This window comes from Oryza brachyantha, chromosome 10, assembly GCF_000231095.2.
Source record: "Oryza brachyantha chromosome 10, ObraRS2, whole genome shotgun sequence".
Classification (NCBI taxonomy): Eukaryota; Viridiplantae; Streptophyta; class Magnoliopsida; order Poales; family Poaceae; genus Oryza; species Oryza brachyantha.
The window spans coordinates 15,140,922-15,158,646 of NC_023172.2; the positions used below are offsets into that span (position 1 = coordinate 15,140,922).

At 39.7% G+C, this 17,725-nt stretch overlaps 2 protein-coding genes across 4 annotated transcripts; one reads left to right on the plus strand and one right to left on the minus strand.

The window, feature by feature from the left end:
* The first annotated feature begins 10,736 nt into the window (after positions 1-10,736).
* On the plus strand, positions 10,737-13,912 carry LOC102705286 (putative glucuronosyltransferase PGSIP7). 3 transcript variants are annotated; one of them, XM_006661979.3, is made up of 5 exons: positions 10,737-11,238; positions 11,919-12,180; positions 12,746-12,947; positions 13,033-13,180; positions 13,281-13,912. In XM_006661979.3, the coding sequence occupies exons 1-5, from the start codon at positions 10,925-10,927 to the stop codon at positions 13,822-13,824; spliced, it is 1,470 nt and encodes a 489-aa protein (XP_006662042.2). In that variant the 5' UTR covers positions 10,737-10,924; the 3' UTR covers positions 13,825-13,912. The 3 variants fall into 3 exon arrangements, with proteins under 3 accessions (XP_006662042.2, XP_015697355.1, XP_040384415.1); XM_015841869.1 differs by lacking the exon at positions 10,737-11,238 and adding an exon at positions 11,560-11,630; XM_040528481.1 differs by lacking the exon at positions 10,737-11,238 and adding an exon at positions 11,560-11,624.
* A 291-nt stretch (positions 13,913-14,203) lies between these two features.
* LOC102705564 (putative pre-16S rRNA nuclease) lies at positions 14,204-15,951 on the minus strand. The gene is made up of 6 exons (XM_006661980.2): positions 15,617-15,951; positions 15,475-15,534; positions 15,258-15,370; positions 15,071-15,139; positions 14,596-14,647; positions 14,204-14,518 (listed from the first exon to the last, which is right to left on the minus strand). Exons 1-6 carry the CDS (start codon positions 15,917-15,919, stop codon positions 14,402-14,404), a joined length of 714 nt encoding a protein of 237 aa, XP_006662043.1. The 5' UTR covers positions 15,920-15,951; the 3' UTR covers positions 14,204-14,401.
* Between the last annotated feature and the right edge of the window lie 1,774 nt (positions 15,952-17,725).

Consider the following 17,725-nt stretch of genomic DNA (forward strand, 5'->3'; position numbering starts at 1 on the left):
GTCAGGTCAGACATATCAGAGCAACAACTGATTAAGACCCTCCCCTAGACTGAAACTGCACTCTAATTTCTCATCTCTGTCAGTTGCGTATTTCTGAATTGATGGCCGGTGATCGAGTTGCAGGCACACGACTACACGAGTGACGTGGACATGCATAGTGACTGACATGTGGGACCGGCTGAGTTGGCTGGAGTGTTTGACCAGCACCCCCGTTCGTGACATTCGTTCGCTGGCTTGGAAAAAAAAGGGTCAAAACATTGAGTACTGGTCGTGGTCACCGTTGCCCTAGACGTATAGATCTGAAATTCTGGATCGCTAGCTTCTCCGTGATTGCGATGCTCATCTTTTTATTTCTTCTTATGCTTATAAGTCGAAATTTAAATCTTTAAGTTTAAATATAGGATAGAATTTGAGTTTTTCGTCGTAATTTATTTTTCAATCTTGTCTTTCAGATCGCTAAAAGCAAGTATACAAAAGTTTTATACATAAATTTTTTATGTTTACAAATATACCGACTGATTTGTTTCCTGAATAAGCCAAACATCACCCTGTATATGCCAATCGACCGTATGAATCCGAACGACTGAAGCAACATATCATGGAGGCGAACACGGCGAAAAGGTCAGCAGCACTGAGATCAGCAAAAGCGCAGCAAACTAGCAAATCCATTCAACGTGTGCGAAAAGTGCTTGTGCACTGCTTTCGTTTACGTTTACCTGATAAGTAGTAGTCTTCTCCGCGTGAATCCTTATCGTCTCTTTTCGCTGCTTTATAGTTTGAGTTTTTTTAGCCCCGTTCAGTTCCCAAAATTTTTCTAAAAAATATCACATTAAATTTTTAAACATCTAAATGAATCATTAAATATATATAAATATTAAAACTAATTACACAGTTATAGAGAAAATAGTGAGACGAATCTTTTGAGTCTAATTAAGACATGATTAGTCATAAGTGCTACAGTAACCAACATGTGTTAAATGACGGATTAATTAGACTCAAAAGATTCGTCTCGTGGTTTTCAGGCGGAATCTGAAATTTATTTTGTAATTAGACTAAATTTAATATTCTAAATGTGTGTTTAAAGTTTTGATGTGATGTTTTTATAAAAATCTTAACCCGAGAATCTATTGGTACTAGTATTATATACTGTGCACAGGTTTGGAGGTTTGGCGTGAAAGATCCAAGATTGTGAGCTGGTCTTTTCTGAACGAGTCCGTTTGTACTTGTCCATCCAGAACAGAGATGGATTTTTCACCCCTCCTAGCAGTAACTTTCGTGAAAGAAAGGCTGGCCATGACTGATCGATTAACCAAAGTGTCGCTGATGGTGAGCTGGTGTCCTCTTGTTGTTGTCAACCAGTGACTATGCCAAGATGTCATTTCGTTTTTTCTCACAAAAAACAATCGTGCCAATATTGACCAGGCTCGTCCGGGCGTGAACTGACCCCCTTCGTTTGTTTAGTTGACGTAATTGATTTTTATATCTATGTTATAATAATTTGTTTTATTAAAAAAATTATATAATTATTAATTATTTTATTGTGATTTTATTTATTACTAAAGATACTTTAAGTATTACATATAATTTTGCATATTTACATAAAATTTTTGATTAAGAAAAATGGTTCAAAACTCAGCTACATCGATTAAAAAAAAGAACGGATGGAGTAACTATCTCGTTAGTCGTTACCCTAGCAGGCAAGTCTAGGCACATTTCAAGTCAAAAAGGTGGTAGCTGTTCTGGTCGTCCAAAAAGAGAAGAGTTTATGCAGGGAGCCTGCAGTTTGAGGAGGAAGCGCGCCCAAAATATCTCGCCTTCGTCTGCATCTGCGACCTGGAAGAGTATGGTCGAGACGGAAATGCAGGTGTGCCATTGGCAGGTCGGAGTAGCAATCATGGGCGCTGGGCGGCCCACTGAACGAACGGAACGGTGCACTTGGGTCGCTCTGCTCTGACCGGTGACCACGGTGGATCGAGCTCGTACGTGGTCGTGGCCTCGTGGGCATAAGCAGCACATGTAGCACGCGGCTGCTTCCAACGCGCATCCGACGCAGCACGCAGCAGCAGCAGCAGCAGCGCCACGCCAATACGCGCGCGGCCGATTGATTGCCTTTGCCAGTGCGCTGCCGCCGCGGGCGGTGGATTGATGGGGTGGACCGGGCGCACCGAGCAACCGAGTCAAGAGCGGCGTGCGTGGTTGGTGGTCGCCGTGCCGCGAGTCAAACTTATTTGATCGCTTGGGCGAGCTCAAGCCCCGGGTCAGGTCAGCCCGTTTCGGAAGCGAGAGAGCTAGACCGCCAACTCGATGCAACCCAAAGCTCGGGGTGGTGATTGTTTGTTTTTTAACTGAAAAAACGAGATGACTTATTTTTAGGAATAAAAATTAACTTGGGAATAAAATTTTCATATATATGTTCTTAAGTAATTACTAGCAAAAACAAAAAATTAAAAGTAAACAATAATAACTAAATCTAAAATTAATTTTAAATTTAAGTAGAAATTTAAATATAAATGAAAAGACGAGGCTGCTAATCTCTCGGGTTGGTGACCATTTGCTATTATGGCTATCTTCTGTTTTAACAATATTTTTTATATTTTCTTTAATATCTGATTTCGTAGTACTCTCTAAGTCCATATTACCTGTATTTCAATTATTAAAATCATAAACTAGGATCAAAGAAAAAATATCTTTAAGTACCTCTTGTTTGAGGAGGATGGTGACTACCGGTTAGTTGAGAGGTAGAATAGGAAAAACTTTTGATTTGAGTTGATTAATAAGACAACTACTGTACCTTACGGGTACACTTGGGCTTATCTTTTTTGCTTGTGAAATGAAAATACAAATACCATATTTACAAATAGAAAATAATTTATGATTAAAACTTCTATGTACGTGTTGTTAGTGATTTAAAAGCCAAGATTGCAAATAAACTATGATGGAAAATATTTAAATCAATTTCAAAATTTCAAATTTAAGTTTAAAAATTTAAAATTTGGTTTATAAACATAAACGAAAAGCTAAAAGATGAGGGTGACTTAATATCAGATAAAGTTTGGATAGTAGAAATGTACTTATTTTAAAAGAAACATGGTACTTGTATTTTAGACAAGGACACAAACTCCCAAGAAAAATTACCACTATTTTTATTAATTATATATATACACACATAAATATGTGATTATGTTGAAATATATTTTATGATATGTTCTACATGTTTTTAAGGTAAATATTTTAAAATTTATTTATAGTTAAAATTATAAAAGTTTGAGCATGCTTTCTTGACGACCAGTAGGAGCACTTCAACAAATTTCATATGGGAAGACCGGGAAATATGTTCCTCATTCAATGTCCAATTGGTAATTGAGGTTATGTCTAAAACGACCGGAAATGTTGAATTGGAGAAGCGTGAATTATGGTTAAGGATAAAAACTTATGTTGTCCCTCAATAAATAAGAAATCAAGAAATTGATAGATTTGGGTGCATATTGATTGATGGAACCAATAATATTATGACTAGTGTTAAAAATGACAATATTTTAGAACAAAATTTAAATCATAAAAATAGAAAATGTTCTAAAATTGTAGTGCAGACAAAGGCATAAAGTAAATCTAGCTAGGCAAATACACGAACCACCCTGCCAGTTAACTTTTATATTTAAATCTTTTATACTAAACATACCTTTAAAAGCTTAAAAAACTTATCGGTGATAATCAAAAAGAGATGCTGAGAAACAGACTTACTCACATCATGTTACAGGATGTTGTTTCGATTATTCTTAGATTTATTTATATATTAATACATGTTATATATAGAGATGGATTTATTATCACTTACATGTTATATATAGAGATGGATTTATTATCACTTAAGATGTATTTTATAATATGAAACAGAGTTACATCCTAACCTAGCTCTTGGGCGGAGCTAAAGTGACGAGGGGTTTTCAGACATTCGATTCAGAAAATTTTTTAAGTTAATATTAATTTCTATACATCTCTCTTGAGCTAAACTCATAGACCTACACAGTTTAAACTTAATTTAAAAACTAAAAAGAAAAGTAAGTGAGTGAGTGACTTTTGTTCTATGTCGCCCCTGCAACCTCGCTGATACGGTCGCGGCGCCCTCAGTTCGATCGAGTCCGTCCCATCGCGCAAACCTAAGCAGCTTCTGCTCGAGGTCGAGGCTGTGGATCGACCGAGCGTGGCGACATGGCCCTTCTCTTCCTCCTAGGCAAACACCCCACTTGCGTGCCACCAGTGAACGGCTACGTGACAAGCACAGTATCGTTCGACCTTATCGCCATGGCCACGGAAAACGAAGCTTTTCTCCCCCTCTCTCACTCACTTTGCCTTTTGGACGCTGATCAGTTCACATACATACGTACTTACTCCCTCCGTTCCAAAAAAAAACTCAATTTTTCGGTTTTTATACTGAGCGTTTGACCATCCGTCTTATTTAAAAAATTTGCAAATTTATTTTTAAAAAAATAGTCACACATAAAGCACTATTCATGTTATTATCTAATAAAAATAAAATTATTAGTCGTAAAACTTTTTGAGTAAGACGAAAAGTAAAACATTATATCTTAAAACTGAAAAGTGAAGTTGATTTGTTTTGGGATGAAGGGAGTACATGATACCAACTATTTTCAACCAGGTAAGAGCATCCCCAACAGCTCATCTATGTTATTATCTAATAAAATAGAGAATGAAGATTACAAATTAAGCTCTAACAGAACGACTATCCTATCATCTATTTTTAGATGTCATCCATATTTAAAGAGAACCTTCATATTTGGATGATCTCTCCATCCTCCAAAGAGATATTGAGCGTTTGACCATCCGTCTTATTTGAAAAATTTGCAAATTTTTATTCATATTATTATCTAATAAAATAAAATTATTAGTCGTAAAACTTTTTGAGTAAGATGAAAAGTCAGACATTATATCTAAAAATTAAAAAGTTGATTTGTTTTGGGACGAAGGGAGTACATGATACCAACTATTTCCAACCAGGTAAGAGCATCCCCAACGGCTAATCTATCCCATCCTCTATCCTAAAAATAGAGGATGAAGATTACAAACTGAGCTCTAACAGAACGACTATTCTATCATCTATTTTTAGATGTTATCCATATTTGAAGAGAGAACCTGCATATTTGGATGATCTCTCTCCATCCTCCAAAGAGATATAGAGGATGTTATATATGGATAATCTAGTGGAGCATAAAGAGATACGAAGGATAAAACTAGTTTAGATGATCATCCAAATAAAGATATGGATGACCAAATTTAGATGAGCCTTTGAAAATGCTGTAAAGTCAGGTATTAAAACAATTTGTGACGGATAATATTCAGGCTGGTTACTGTTCGGGGGGTGCTAAAACTGCCAGAACATTGTCCATGTATTTATTTAATAGTTTCGTTAATTCAAAAAAGTTAAAGATACTTTGTTGTTGGTTGGGGAAACCTACTAAAAAGGTCGGCATTTTCAGAAACCTTAAAGTTATACTCGGCACTATATGTCTCACTTATTTAAACTTATGAAACAATTTCTCTAAAATTGTCTATAGTTAAATTATTCTAGTTGAATGCTTATTGTCTTCCCAAAACAGTTTCACCCAAAGGAATCACTTCACTAAGAATGCAGTTTCTCTTTATGCCTATGAGTGATACAAATTATAAAAGCGAATTGCCAAAGAGATTTCTCCTATAGGGTCCCTAGCATAAACGCTCGACTGGACGAGCAAACAGAGCTACCTAAAAAAATTAATTCATAGCGAAGTAAACAATCTTACATGTGGATTTTCCTTTCCCAAACCCTGAAGGGAGATACAAATGAGTTTTGCTCACCTTTACAAATCTTATGTTACAACCATTGCTTCAATATACTGAGAAAGGAGACTTCTTAATTAGCGTAATACCATAGTAATAGAGTGTGCTTATAGGCTCTAGTTGCTCTCTTTGCTTCCTCAATGATTTGTTGGCATGGTCTCTCCTTATTATAAGAGATACTTAACTATTTGCTACTTTTAAATTGGACATTCAATCAATGTATTGGACCATTATGTCATGAAGGAAGGCTTCTCATGCTTCAATCTTATCTCTACCTTCCTAGTGCTTAATGAGCTAGCAGACACAAGATGGTGGAGTTTTTTTTTTCCCATTTTCAAAACGTCCTTTATTTAACTAAAATACGTTTGTACGTGTATCCCTTTTTTTCCTCCGAAAGTGTTATTCTTCGTGTATTCTCAGCAATGATATGTCATTCACCGAATTTTTTTGGATTATTACTAGGCCATAGGGCTTGCCACACCCGTATGATTAATTCTTTATCATATACTTTTTTCATTTCTTCAAAATTTTCTTTTATATCTTGCTTTAATTCCTTGAATATTTATTCTTTTAATTATTTCATCCGTTGTGGTGAAACTTCTTCAAAATTTTCATGTCATCTTCCAATCAATATATTCATCATCTAAATGATTCACTCCCTTTAGGCATTCTATATATGTGGTATTCAATGAAAAGCTCCCGGGAGTCTATATATCATTCGAAGAAATAATGGCCCAAAAATAGATGCAAAGTTAATGGAAGAAATATCATGGAAATTATATAAATACATAGTGATGAGGGCGCCAAGCTAAAAAATTTGGAACTAATTACTATTTAGAGCCTGCCGCAAAAGAATATATACAATAACGAGGGCTCGAAATAAAAAAAATCTAAAGTCACCGTATTATGCAAATACATACATACAAATATATACACGCACTGCATTGCAAGTTTTTTGGATTTGTTTTAAGTTAAAGCTTTTAAAACTTTGATTATGCTTAAAGAAATCTACACTAACATTCATAAAATTAAATTCAACGTAAGATATAACTTCTATTATATATTTATTTTGTGTCGCATATTTTAATATATTTTTCAGTAAACTTGATTAGACGTTTGATTTAGAATAAGCCAAAGCAACTTCAAATATAAAACCGAGTAGAATACTCCCGGACCTCAATCTTATAGCGACAGGACAGGGATTAATACCCAGTTTTATTTGCCCTAATTGATCTGAATACATAAGAGCAAGCACAATAGCAGGCTATAAACCAACTATAAACACATTTTAAAGAGATAAGAGGAGAGAGAAGAGAGGTGAACTACTAATTTGTATAGCCAGCTGCACACGGGCTCCAAAACAAAATATGTGTACGACATGTGGGGCCATGTATTAATATTTTATAGCTAACTATTGTATACATGGGCTATTAAATTAGTTATAAATAAATTGGAGCTAGTAGTTGGCTGCACTTGCTCTAAACAAACCACCAAACAGTAAAGAACTTAATCATAGTTGCCCCTTTCACTCGACGACAGACACAGGGATCGCGATCGGCGGTCGATGGTGATCTCATCGTCGGTGATATCTACATCATTCTGTGGAGTGCTCCAAAAAGATTATAAGTGTGAAATAACATGCAACCTACTGTTTCTAATGATCTAAGTAGCATCAAGTTTCTAGATTCAAATCTTCCCAGAAGCATGAATTTTAGATTTAGTTATTTGATAAGCCAAGTTTTTTACTTATGCTTGGGTAAGTTTCTTAGTTAAAAAAGTAACTGCATATATCCGATTCGATATATAGACCAAGTAAAATACATTTCTCTAAAAATAAAAAAAAGATTATAAGAGCCAGTTCAATAGTATAGTCAACTACTGGCTCCAATTCACCTATAGTCAATCTAATAGTCAATTCATATGATAGTTACCTACAAAACATCAATACATGGTCACACATATCATACACACATTTTGTCATGGAGTTCACGTGCAGCTGGCTACAAATTAGTAGCCTACCTCCCTTCTCTCTTCTATTATCTCTTTAAAATATATTTATAGTTAGTTTATAGTCTACCATTTTACCTGCTCTACGTGGCATTGGGACAATCATGGACCGGGTTAACATCAGCACCGGATAGACACAACTGAGTTTAATTAATTAATCCTGACGTGTAAGGAGACAATTGGACGTTCAGTTGGCATGGAACGGATCAGACCGATGAGGTATATGCTTTTTTTCTTTACACTGATAGATGCCCTCTTCATTTCTTCAATTCGTCACAGCCTAACACTAATTTACTCCTATTAAATTAATTCTCCTCTGACAAGTGACAATATCTATATATCTTATCCAAGTTTATGTTTGCAACTGATTCTTGTATAATTAAATTCCCAGCCCCAGTACTATTTGCGACTGCTTATGCAACTGCTGGGTGGTGACGCACAGAGAACGAATCTCTCCTTTGAGGTGTTTATTCGGTGAAATGAAAAGTTTTGTATGTTATATCGGATGTTTAACTGGATGTCGAAATAAGTTTTTGGACACGAATAAAAAAATGAATTTTATGGCTGACGTGGAAACCGCGAGACGAATCTTTTGAGTCTAATTAGTCCATCATTAGCGCATGTGGATTACTGTAGCACTTATGACTAATCAAGTACTAATTAGGCTCAAAAGATTTGTTTCACGATTTCTCACATAAATGTGTAATTAGTTTTTTATTTTATCTATGTTTAATACTCTATTTAGGTGTAAGTTTCAATGTGATGTTTTTGGGTGAAAATTTTTAGGAACTAAACAGCCCCTTAGTTTTGACATTTGGGCAAAAAAGTTAATGGAATTGATCTTAGATGTACCTGAACAAGCAAGGTTGACACGATGCACAGCTCTCCTAAACGTCATGGAAATAACTTTCCGAATAACATAACCCCAGGTTACGTGCTATGAATCTGGCTAAATAAGTAAATATATCTGCATAACATAACCCCAAGCTTTTAACATCCATTTGCAGTTTGATTGACTGAAGCTCACCTCAGGCTGTCATTTTTAATGTACCGTTACCGATGCTGCTGCTGATGCACATCTCTGGCAAGAGAAAGGGTCAGCCAAATAATTTTTTTACAAATAAAAAATAATTTATAAATAAATTTTTATATACGTGTTTTTAGTGATATGCAAGCATTGGCTGAAAAATAAATTACGATAAAAAACTTTCAAAATCAACTTCAAATTTAAAATTTAAAATTTTAATTTTAATTTATTAGTATAAGTATAAAGATACGGGTGAAAGAGATTTTCTCACACCTGGCCGCGTCGATGCCGCTCGAAACCTGAATATGTGTATAGATACTGTTTTTTTTGATATCGTGTATGGCAGTCACTGTCTCTATACTAAAAGACACTCTCTATTTTTATTATTTAACATCGTTAAATGTTTGATATTTTATCTTATTTATTTTTTTATATAAAAATATAAGCCATACTTAAAATTTCTTTAACAACAAATTAAATCACAATAAAAAATAATAAGTATATGTTTTTAATAAGATAAATGATCAAATATTGATAAAAATTTGACAGTGCTAAATAAATTGAGTGAAGAAAGTATTCAGTCCGTTTTATATTATAAGACTTTATGAGTTTTATATATATATGTATTTTGTATATGTGTCTAAATAACATATATATCTAAATTCTTATAACGTGAAACATAAGTAATATCAAAATTCTTGGCTATTTTTTCTGTATAGTTTACAACTTTACCAATAATAACGGCGCATGTCTCAGACTCTCGGCAGGGGAGTCGCTCGCGCTACACTGCCATGCTTGCGCCGCATCCAAGCATTGTCCGCACACCTCTGGAATGTCGCCACGCCTAGGCTTGCTGCCCGTGTGCCATGTCGTCGTCGCCAACAACACCTCCCAGCCGGTTGCTCTCAGATTTCACCAAGATTGGATAGTTTTTGTTGGAGAAAGATACGTGTGAACAATGGGTAATTTATTAATTTCATTACTTGCCATATCCTCGGCCACGTTGGTTTACTATTTGAGCTAAACCACTTAAAACAAAGCTTTAGGGTGTTAAGGGCATATTTAGGGTGCTTTAGATTTCAAGAAGCAACTGCTTGTTAGTCAATTTCTGAGAATCTAGAAAATCTTCTAAACCCAACTTCTTCAGTTCCTATATTCTTAGTTTATTTTACAGAATTTGTAACAAAAAATTCTCAGACCCTAAGTGTCTTTATTAGATCGTCGAGGGATACAAATTAGCTGGTTTTACGATCGAAGGAGTAAACCGTACTGTCTCGAGTGGGTAAAATGGACTTAACACTTTTACAAAATGAGTAGAGGACTATGAACGATTGTGACGTAATCGAAAAATATGTCATCTATTTAAATGCTTTTCAAAAATACAAAAGACCCATGGTTAAAATTTAAATATGAATAATGTTCATCGACAAGTATAAAGTATAGTCAGGTAGTCCATAAAACGCGAACATCTGGTGACAAAATAAAGATGGGCGAGGAGGACGAAGACGAGGTCGCCAGCCTCGTCCGAACGGGTCAATCCGAGCCGTCCAATCCACGCGCGCGGGCGCACGCGTCTTTACCCGTCCGTCCTTCACGAGCCGCGCGGCGCACCGAGCGAGCCGAGCCGTCGCTGCCTCTTCTTTTCTTTTTTCTTTTTTCCCCTCTTTTCCACCTTCGCTTGAGCGTTGACACGGCTACCCGCCCCCGCGAGCCGTCGCTGCGGGGTGGGGTCCCGCTCGATCCGGCCCCACCTTGTCAGCCACGTGGCCGAGGCCACCCTAGCGCCGCCCGCGCTGCTGCTGCTGCTGCGCGCATAAATAAAGAGGGGGAAAGAGAAAGAAACGCCTCTCTCTCTCTCTCTCTCTCTCTTCGTTCGTCTTCCTCCTCCTCGACTCGATCCGCTTTTGCCAACCAGAAAAAAAAAGGCTCAAAAGGCTCGAGACTCCAGAAGCATCACCGCATCCCCCCTCCCCCTCTTTCTCGGTACTGCTGCTACTCGCAAGCGGGAGGAGCAGAAGCAGAAGCGGCGGCGTGGTGTGCAGCGAGGGTGATCCGATGGGGTGGCCGTCGTCACTGGCGGCGTGGCGGTGGGTGATCGTCGTGGTGGCGTTGGCGTTGGCGGCGGCGGCGGGGGCGGAGGAGACGGTGGGTGGGGGGGAGAGGGGGGCCGTGGCAGCGCAGCAGGGTGGGCCGGGGTGGCCGCGGCACCGGCACGCGTACGCCGCGATGATGTACATGGGGACGCCGAGGGACTACGAGTTCTACGTGGCCGTGCGCGTCATGATGCGCTCCCTCGCCAGGATCGGCGCCGACGCCGACCGCGTCCTCATCGCCTCCGCCGACGTCCCCGCCGACTGGGTCCGCGCAATGTGAGCCTCCCTCCCCCACTCTCGCTCTCTCCGCCTCTCCACTAGTCGTCAAACCGGGGGCTAATTAATTAATTAGCTAGCTAGTACTAGTACTTGTAGCTGCTTAATGAAGAAAACCGCGTTTCTTCCCATGGAGTTTTTCCCTTCTTCCTCTGCAGATGGGAAGCTTCTGATCTGATTAGTACTTTAGCCATGAATCTGATTTTCTCATGGGGTTTGACAAAGATGAGATAGATGTTGCCTTCATGCTCGGCTTGAACTGGTGACGCTCTTGTCTGATTATATTACCGTTGCTTGTTGCTCGCTGGATAGGAAAAAAAAAATGGTGATGTACTGATGTGGGTGCGCTGGCTTTGGAGCTTTGACTATCTGCTTGCTTGCTCGAGGTGCCGGTTAGTTCAATTAATGCGGTCAACTTTCCTTTCTCTGAAAAAAATAATCAGCTGCAGTGCTGCACCGATGGATATTTTTAGGGAGAGACACATCCCCAAATGATTGATTCGAATCGGTGGCTTCCGCTTCCCTAGTCTTGGCCAAAACGTTTCTGAAAAAAAAAAAAGCCAATGCAAATAGAAGATGGCTAGGATCACATTCTTATTTCAAACTTTTGATACTGTGGTGTGTTAAAGATCCTCGTGTGATTTTATGAGACTTGACACCCTTTGATGGTAATGGAACAGGAGGGAAGAAGATGGTATGAGGGTGGTGACGGTGAAGAACCTGAAGAATCCTTATGAGAGCAACCTTGGAGGGATCAGCAGGAGATTTAAGCTGACACTGAACAAGCTATATGCTTGGACCCTGGTTGACTACGAGCGCGTTGTCATGATTGACTCTGATAACATCTTTCTTCAGAAGACTGATGAGCTTTTCCAGTGTGGCCAGTTCTGTGCAGTTTTCATCAACCCTTGCTACTTCCATACTGGCCTTTTTGTGCTTCAGGTATGATGATGGAAACTCCTATGCTTTCTACTACTTTCTGGTTTGTACCGCTTGTCCCAAGTCTAAATTAAGCTGTACTCCTATGTCGTTTGAGATTCCCATGCCTTGATGATTAAAATATGTTAGCTCTGTCATGTTACATAGTGTTAGTTTGAGAAAAAACGGGGCATTTCTGAAACTTGACCATATCTACAGCTATGTTGATGGTGGCATTGGATTGGTAATATGACAGCTGGTCCACTACCAATGGATTGATCATGCATTGACTATTAGGAGGGTTTAATGAAATGTGAACTGTATTCTGCCAATCTGTATAGTGGGTTTGATTAATAATTAGCAATTGTCAGGTCATAGACTGTATAATGTCCTTCCATCTTCATCAGATACAATAGTAGAACCAATTATCAACTATGCAATAACAGATCACTTATAGATAATTGGTCAATGTTAAGTTCACACCTGAAATAGCTTCTGCCCACACATCTCTAATGGCAAAATGGTAATCTGATATTGGTACCGTTTCCCATTAAAGTAATCTGACATTGGTAATATTTCCCATTTACAGCCTTCTATGGATGTATTCAATGGCATGCTTCATGACCTAGAGATCGGCCGTGACAACTCTGATGGTGCTGACCAAGGCTTTCTTGTCGGCTGCTACCCAGACTTGCTTGACAAACCAATGTTCCACCCTCCTGAGAATGGCAGCAAGCTCAATGGGACATATCGCCTTCCTCTTGGCTATCAGATGGATGCATCCTACTACTGTTAGTATCACTATTGTTCATTTGCCACTTTCAGTTTGCTATTGCCTCTTTAAGGATTTGACACCCTTTTAATGACATAATGCAGATCTCAAGTTGCATTGGCATGTCCCTTGTGGACCCAACAGTGTTATCACATTTCCCAGTGCTCCTTGGTTTAAACCTTGGTACTGGTGGTCATGGCCAATCTTGCCACTGGGCCTTTCCTGGCATAAGCAACGGTGGGATGATCTTGGGTGAGTAAAAGAACTGAACTGAAAAGATGTGCTTGAGCAGATTCGAAACCCCACTTTAATTCTTACTGTGCACTTAACCTTTGCTTGTTCACGTCAACAGGTATTCTGCTGAAATGCCAGTGATCTTGATGGAGATATTAATGTATGCAATCATTATAACCATTACCAGGTTGGCAAAGCCAGGGATTACAAAACAGTGCTATAACCGGCGGCCTGAGAAGCAAAATGCCATGGTGCAGGGGCTGATCAAGATGTCTGCAATCATGGCCATGCTCATTGCATATACCATCCCATTCTTCATAATCCCACGCACGGTTCACCCATTCATGGGCTGGTCCATGTACCTGTTTGGCGTGTTCGCATTGGGAGTGCTAGTGAGCAATGCCTTCTTGCTTCCGTTGATTGCTGTGCTCACTACCTGGATCGCAATTATTGGCATGTTCTTCGTCATGGCATTCCCGTGGTACCATGGTGGTATTGTGAGGGTTCTGGCAATCTTTGGGTATGCCTTTTTCTGTTCACCGTTCTTGTGGGCGTCTGTGGTGAAGGTGATGGACTCGTTGCAGAATATGCTTGAGAGGGAACCATTCTTCACTCGGCTTGGTGAACCAGTCCAGGAAACTGAATTCAGCAAGCTGTTCTGATTCATTTGTACAGATTGAGATGCATCTTCATTTGGACAGAATCACACTGGCTAATTCTTGATTCATTCTGACGATTTTGGCTCGGGCATTCCACTTCGTGTCAGCAGCAATGTGTGCCTGCAGCAACAATGATTGATGCAGATACAGGAAAGATAGATCAGTACGTTATACCGAATTGGTAAAGTGCGTGTTTAGCACAAGGAATGGGACGGTGGATTGTTTGTACATTACCTTTTTCTGTCCTTGCTAAATCTGATGGTACTAGTTTTAGAGCAGTTTTGTCTCCCTTTCTTTCCTTGTGCCTGTGGAAGCTAATGCATATACTCTTGCTGAACTTGGAAACTATAACACTATATATAACGTTAGATATACAGGTATCTGAACAAGAAGTCCAGCTGCGGAGTCCGGACTTAGAACTAACCACGAGATATTCATCAAGCATGTTGCCACAATTACTCAGTTCATTTGAAACACCAAAGGAAAGAACCTTGATCAACTTGTAATTTCCATACAGTTGGCTGAATTTCCACCAATTATCAGCCGTACTTTTACTAAATTAGAGAACGCACACGCCTTCCTAAAATTCAGCATCTTGCCTCGACTTTGCTATCAATTTGCCCTGTAGTTCCGGTTGTTTAGGAAGTACTATCTTAGCCCCTTGACCTGACGACGAGAAATATCTCTCCAAAATCATCTACAACCAAAGTAAAACCTAGTCAAGTTTAGGTAGAAACTAAAGCATCCCGGAAAATAGATAAGATAGGAGTTTACCATAGCAGAATACGCATCAGATTTGACGTCACGCGCCGACCGCTTGACTCCCCTGAAAAACAAGTTCTAGGTGATGATTAAAGTTATACTACATCCGTTACATCCGTTTCATATTATAAGACTTTTTAGTCTTGTCCAAATTTATCAATTGATAAATGTATATAATTTATATATATATCTAGATTTATTAGCATCCATATGAATCTAGACAAAGCTAGAAATTCTTACATTATAAAACGGAGTGAGTATTTACAAACTAAGATTAATTTGTGAATAAAATTTTTATATACGTATTTTAGCGATCTAAAAGCCAAGGCTGAAAATAAACTTCTGTGAAAAAAACCCCTAAAATTAACTTTAAATTTTAATTTAAGATTAAAAATTTAAATTTTGGTTTATAATCATAAACAGAACAAAAGATGAAGTTGCTAGACTCTGAACAATGCTACTACTATTTTCTACTGAAATTGGATACCTGGAGATCATGAACTCGAGGGCATCGATCGACGTCCCGTGCTCATCCTGCAGATACACCCGCAATCCCCTGCACATTTTTCAGGCAAGAAACTCTGCTCAAACCACACCGAATAACTGAACGTTTGCACATTGCAGTGCAGTGCAACCACATTGAATGACTGAAACTTGAACGGCGTAGTGTGCACCTGTCGGCCGCTTGGACGGCGAGCCTTCCGACGACGCTGCGCACCTTGTTCGACTGCGGCGTCTCGCTGCCGTCGGCGGAGACGGGGAGCCCCACGATCAGCTCGTCGGCCTCCTGCGGAGAGAGGAGAAAACCGAGCAGCGAAATTCAAAAACCGCCGCCACACTTGGGGAGGGAAAAAGAAATTGCGTCGAGTTGAATCCGTTTCCGAATTCCACCTGCTGGTGAGCTATATCGAGCAGCATCAGCTCCAGCCTCTGCCCGCGCAGCCTCAGAACCTGGAAGGACTCCGATCTCAGTAGTCAGTATCACCCAAAACGCAGCAAAAACGACGGATTCGAGCGGGAGGGCGGGGCATACGGTGAGGGGACGGGGGAGGGTGACGCCCCTTCCGACGGCGAGTCCCGTGCGGGCTTCCCCCAGGTCTATGCCGAGGCTGAACCCGCAGCCGTCCCGCCGCCGCAGCCGCCGCGCGTTGGGCAGGAGCGCGGCGGGTAGCTCGTCGGGGCTACCGCTGCTGCTGGAACGAGGCGATGCCCTGATAGCCCCCGCTCTGATACGGCGTGGCTTCTGCGGCGGAAGCAGGAAAGCTCGCTGGGAGGCGGCCACCGCCGCCCCGGAGCCACGGAGCGGCGCCGGCTCCGTGGGCTTCGCGGCTGCCATGGCGGTGGCTGAGCCGCGGGGAGGAGAGCTCCTCGTTGTGGATAGGGAATGGTTTATGGGCCGTACAGGGCCGAAGTAAAACACCTCGCTGAGATACGTGGAGGCCCAACTCGATTGCATCAGAGTACTATGGGGTCGTTGACATGCTCCGGTGGGCTGGGCCAGCTCTCGTCGTGCTCAGTTCCGGCCGACGGCCACGGGCTGGCCGGCGGCGTCCACCGCGACGTGGTCCCGTTCGGCTGGTTTTCCCGGCGAATTTTCGTCGTGATCTGATCTGCCGCTCGATTGATACATGGTCGTCGTAGTCTCGTAGATGGAGTCTGCCATGTTACAATTGTATTGTATTGAAATACGGTTTAAAATTAGAGATTTGTTTTGGTCTAATATAAAGTATCTTGAATTATCGGTATCTCGAGATACTATATCGTTACCGCTGTTAGGATGTTCACAGATAGATCCAACGATCAGAAATGATTTGGTACTGTAATGTATCGATATCTTGAATTACTTTTTATTGAATTGAAGCAAATCTCTTAAAAAATAGGTGAATTGACACTAATAGGAATATGTACGCTCAAGTTTATAAAAAGTGATTTAAATTTATCAACATTAATAATATGTGTTTTAATTTATGTCGTGGGTAAAATCCGATAGTATATCGATACCATGATACTACGAAATAAAATCTGTTCATATCTGGTATCCTGATAGTGATTGCTGGTAGATCAATCGAGAGACGGGCGTGCTAAATGCAACCTGCCATGTTATTGAAATTATATGAAACAAAATATGTGACAGATCAGTGTGGAATGATTCTGATGGAGAGGTTAGCTCCGAGCTTTCAGCTGTAAGTACAACTGTTCCATAACCCAAGCAGGCAACTTAGCCCCTTAAATAACTTAATCTGAAATTTCGGCTCATATGGACTTTGAGGGCTACTCAGGTCACTTTCATACCATTTCACATGATTACACGACACATAATTTGATAGTCCTAACTAGAAAAAGTCTTAACTATGCTGATTCTGAATGTTTGACTTCACATTCAGAATTTTTTTAACAGGGATAGTCAGCCAGTTGTCTGTCTGCATCCAGCGTAAAAAGAACTTGGAAACGAAGCTCTGGCCTTGTTTAGTTCCCAAAATTTTTTAACAAAAAACATAATATCGAATCTTTAAACATATAAATGAAATATTAAACATAGATGAAACAAAAAACTAATTGTACAGTTATTGGAGAAATTGTGACACAAATGTTTTGACTCTAATTAGTCCATGATTAGCCATAAGTGTTACAGTAACCTACATATGCTAATGATGACTTAATTAAGCTCGAAAGATTTGTCTCGTGGTTTATAGGCTAGCCGTGAAATTCGTTTTTCCATTCGTGTCAAAAACTACTTCCGACATCGAATCAAACGTTTGACGTGACATCCAAAATTTTTTTTTCACCGGCTAAACACCCCAGAGATGAAGAGTGGTGATGCTTCTGACCGCTGAACCTTCCTTCCATACTGCAAAATGGACCTCTCAATTAAGCCAATATTCTCTCTCACAACTGCTCATGCAGTTGACCAGCAAATTAAAGGCTTTATTTAGTCATAGTTCACTGCTATTTTTCTCTCTGAAAGAAAAGTTTACTGCTTTCCCACATGATATCTGTTTCGCCGTCCAATGCTCCAAACATCCTCATGAGGCACTGATTTTTCCCACCATGAAAAACTAATCACGCTCGATGGCCCATCTAAATTCGATAACGCGTAAAGTATATTTTGCTTGCAAAGATTCCAACCCCTCCATCTCCAGTT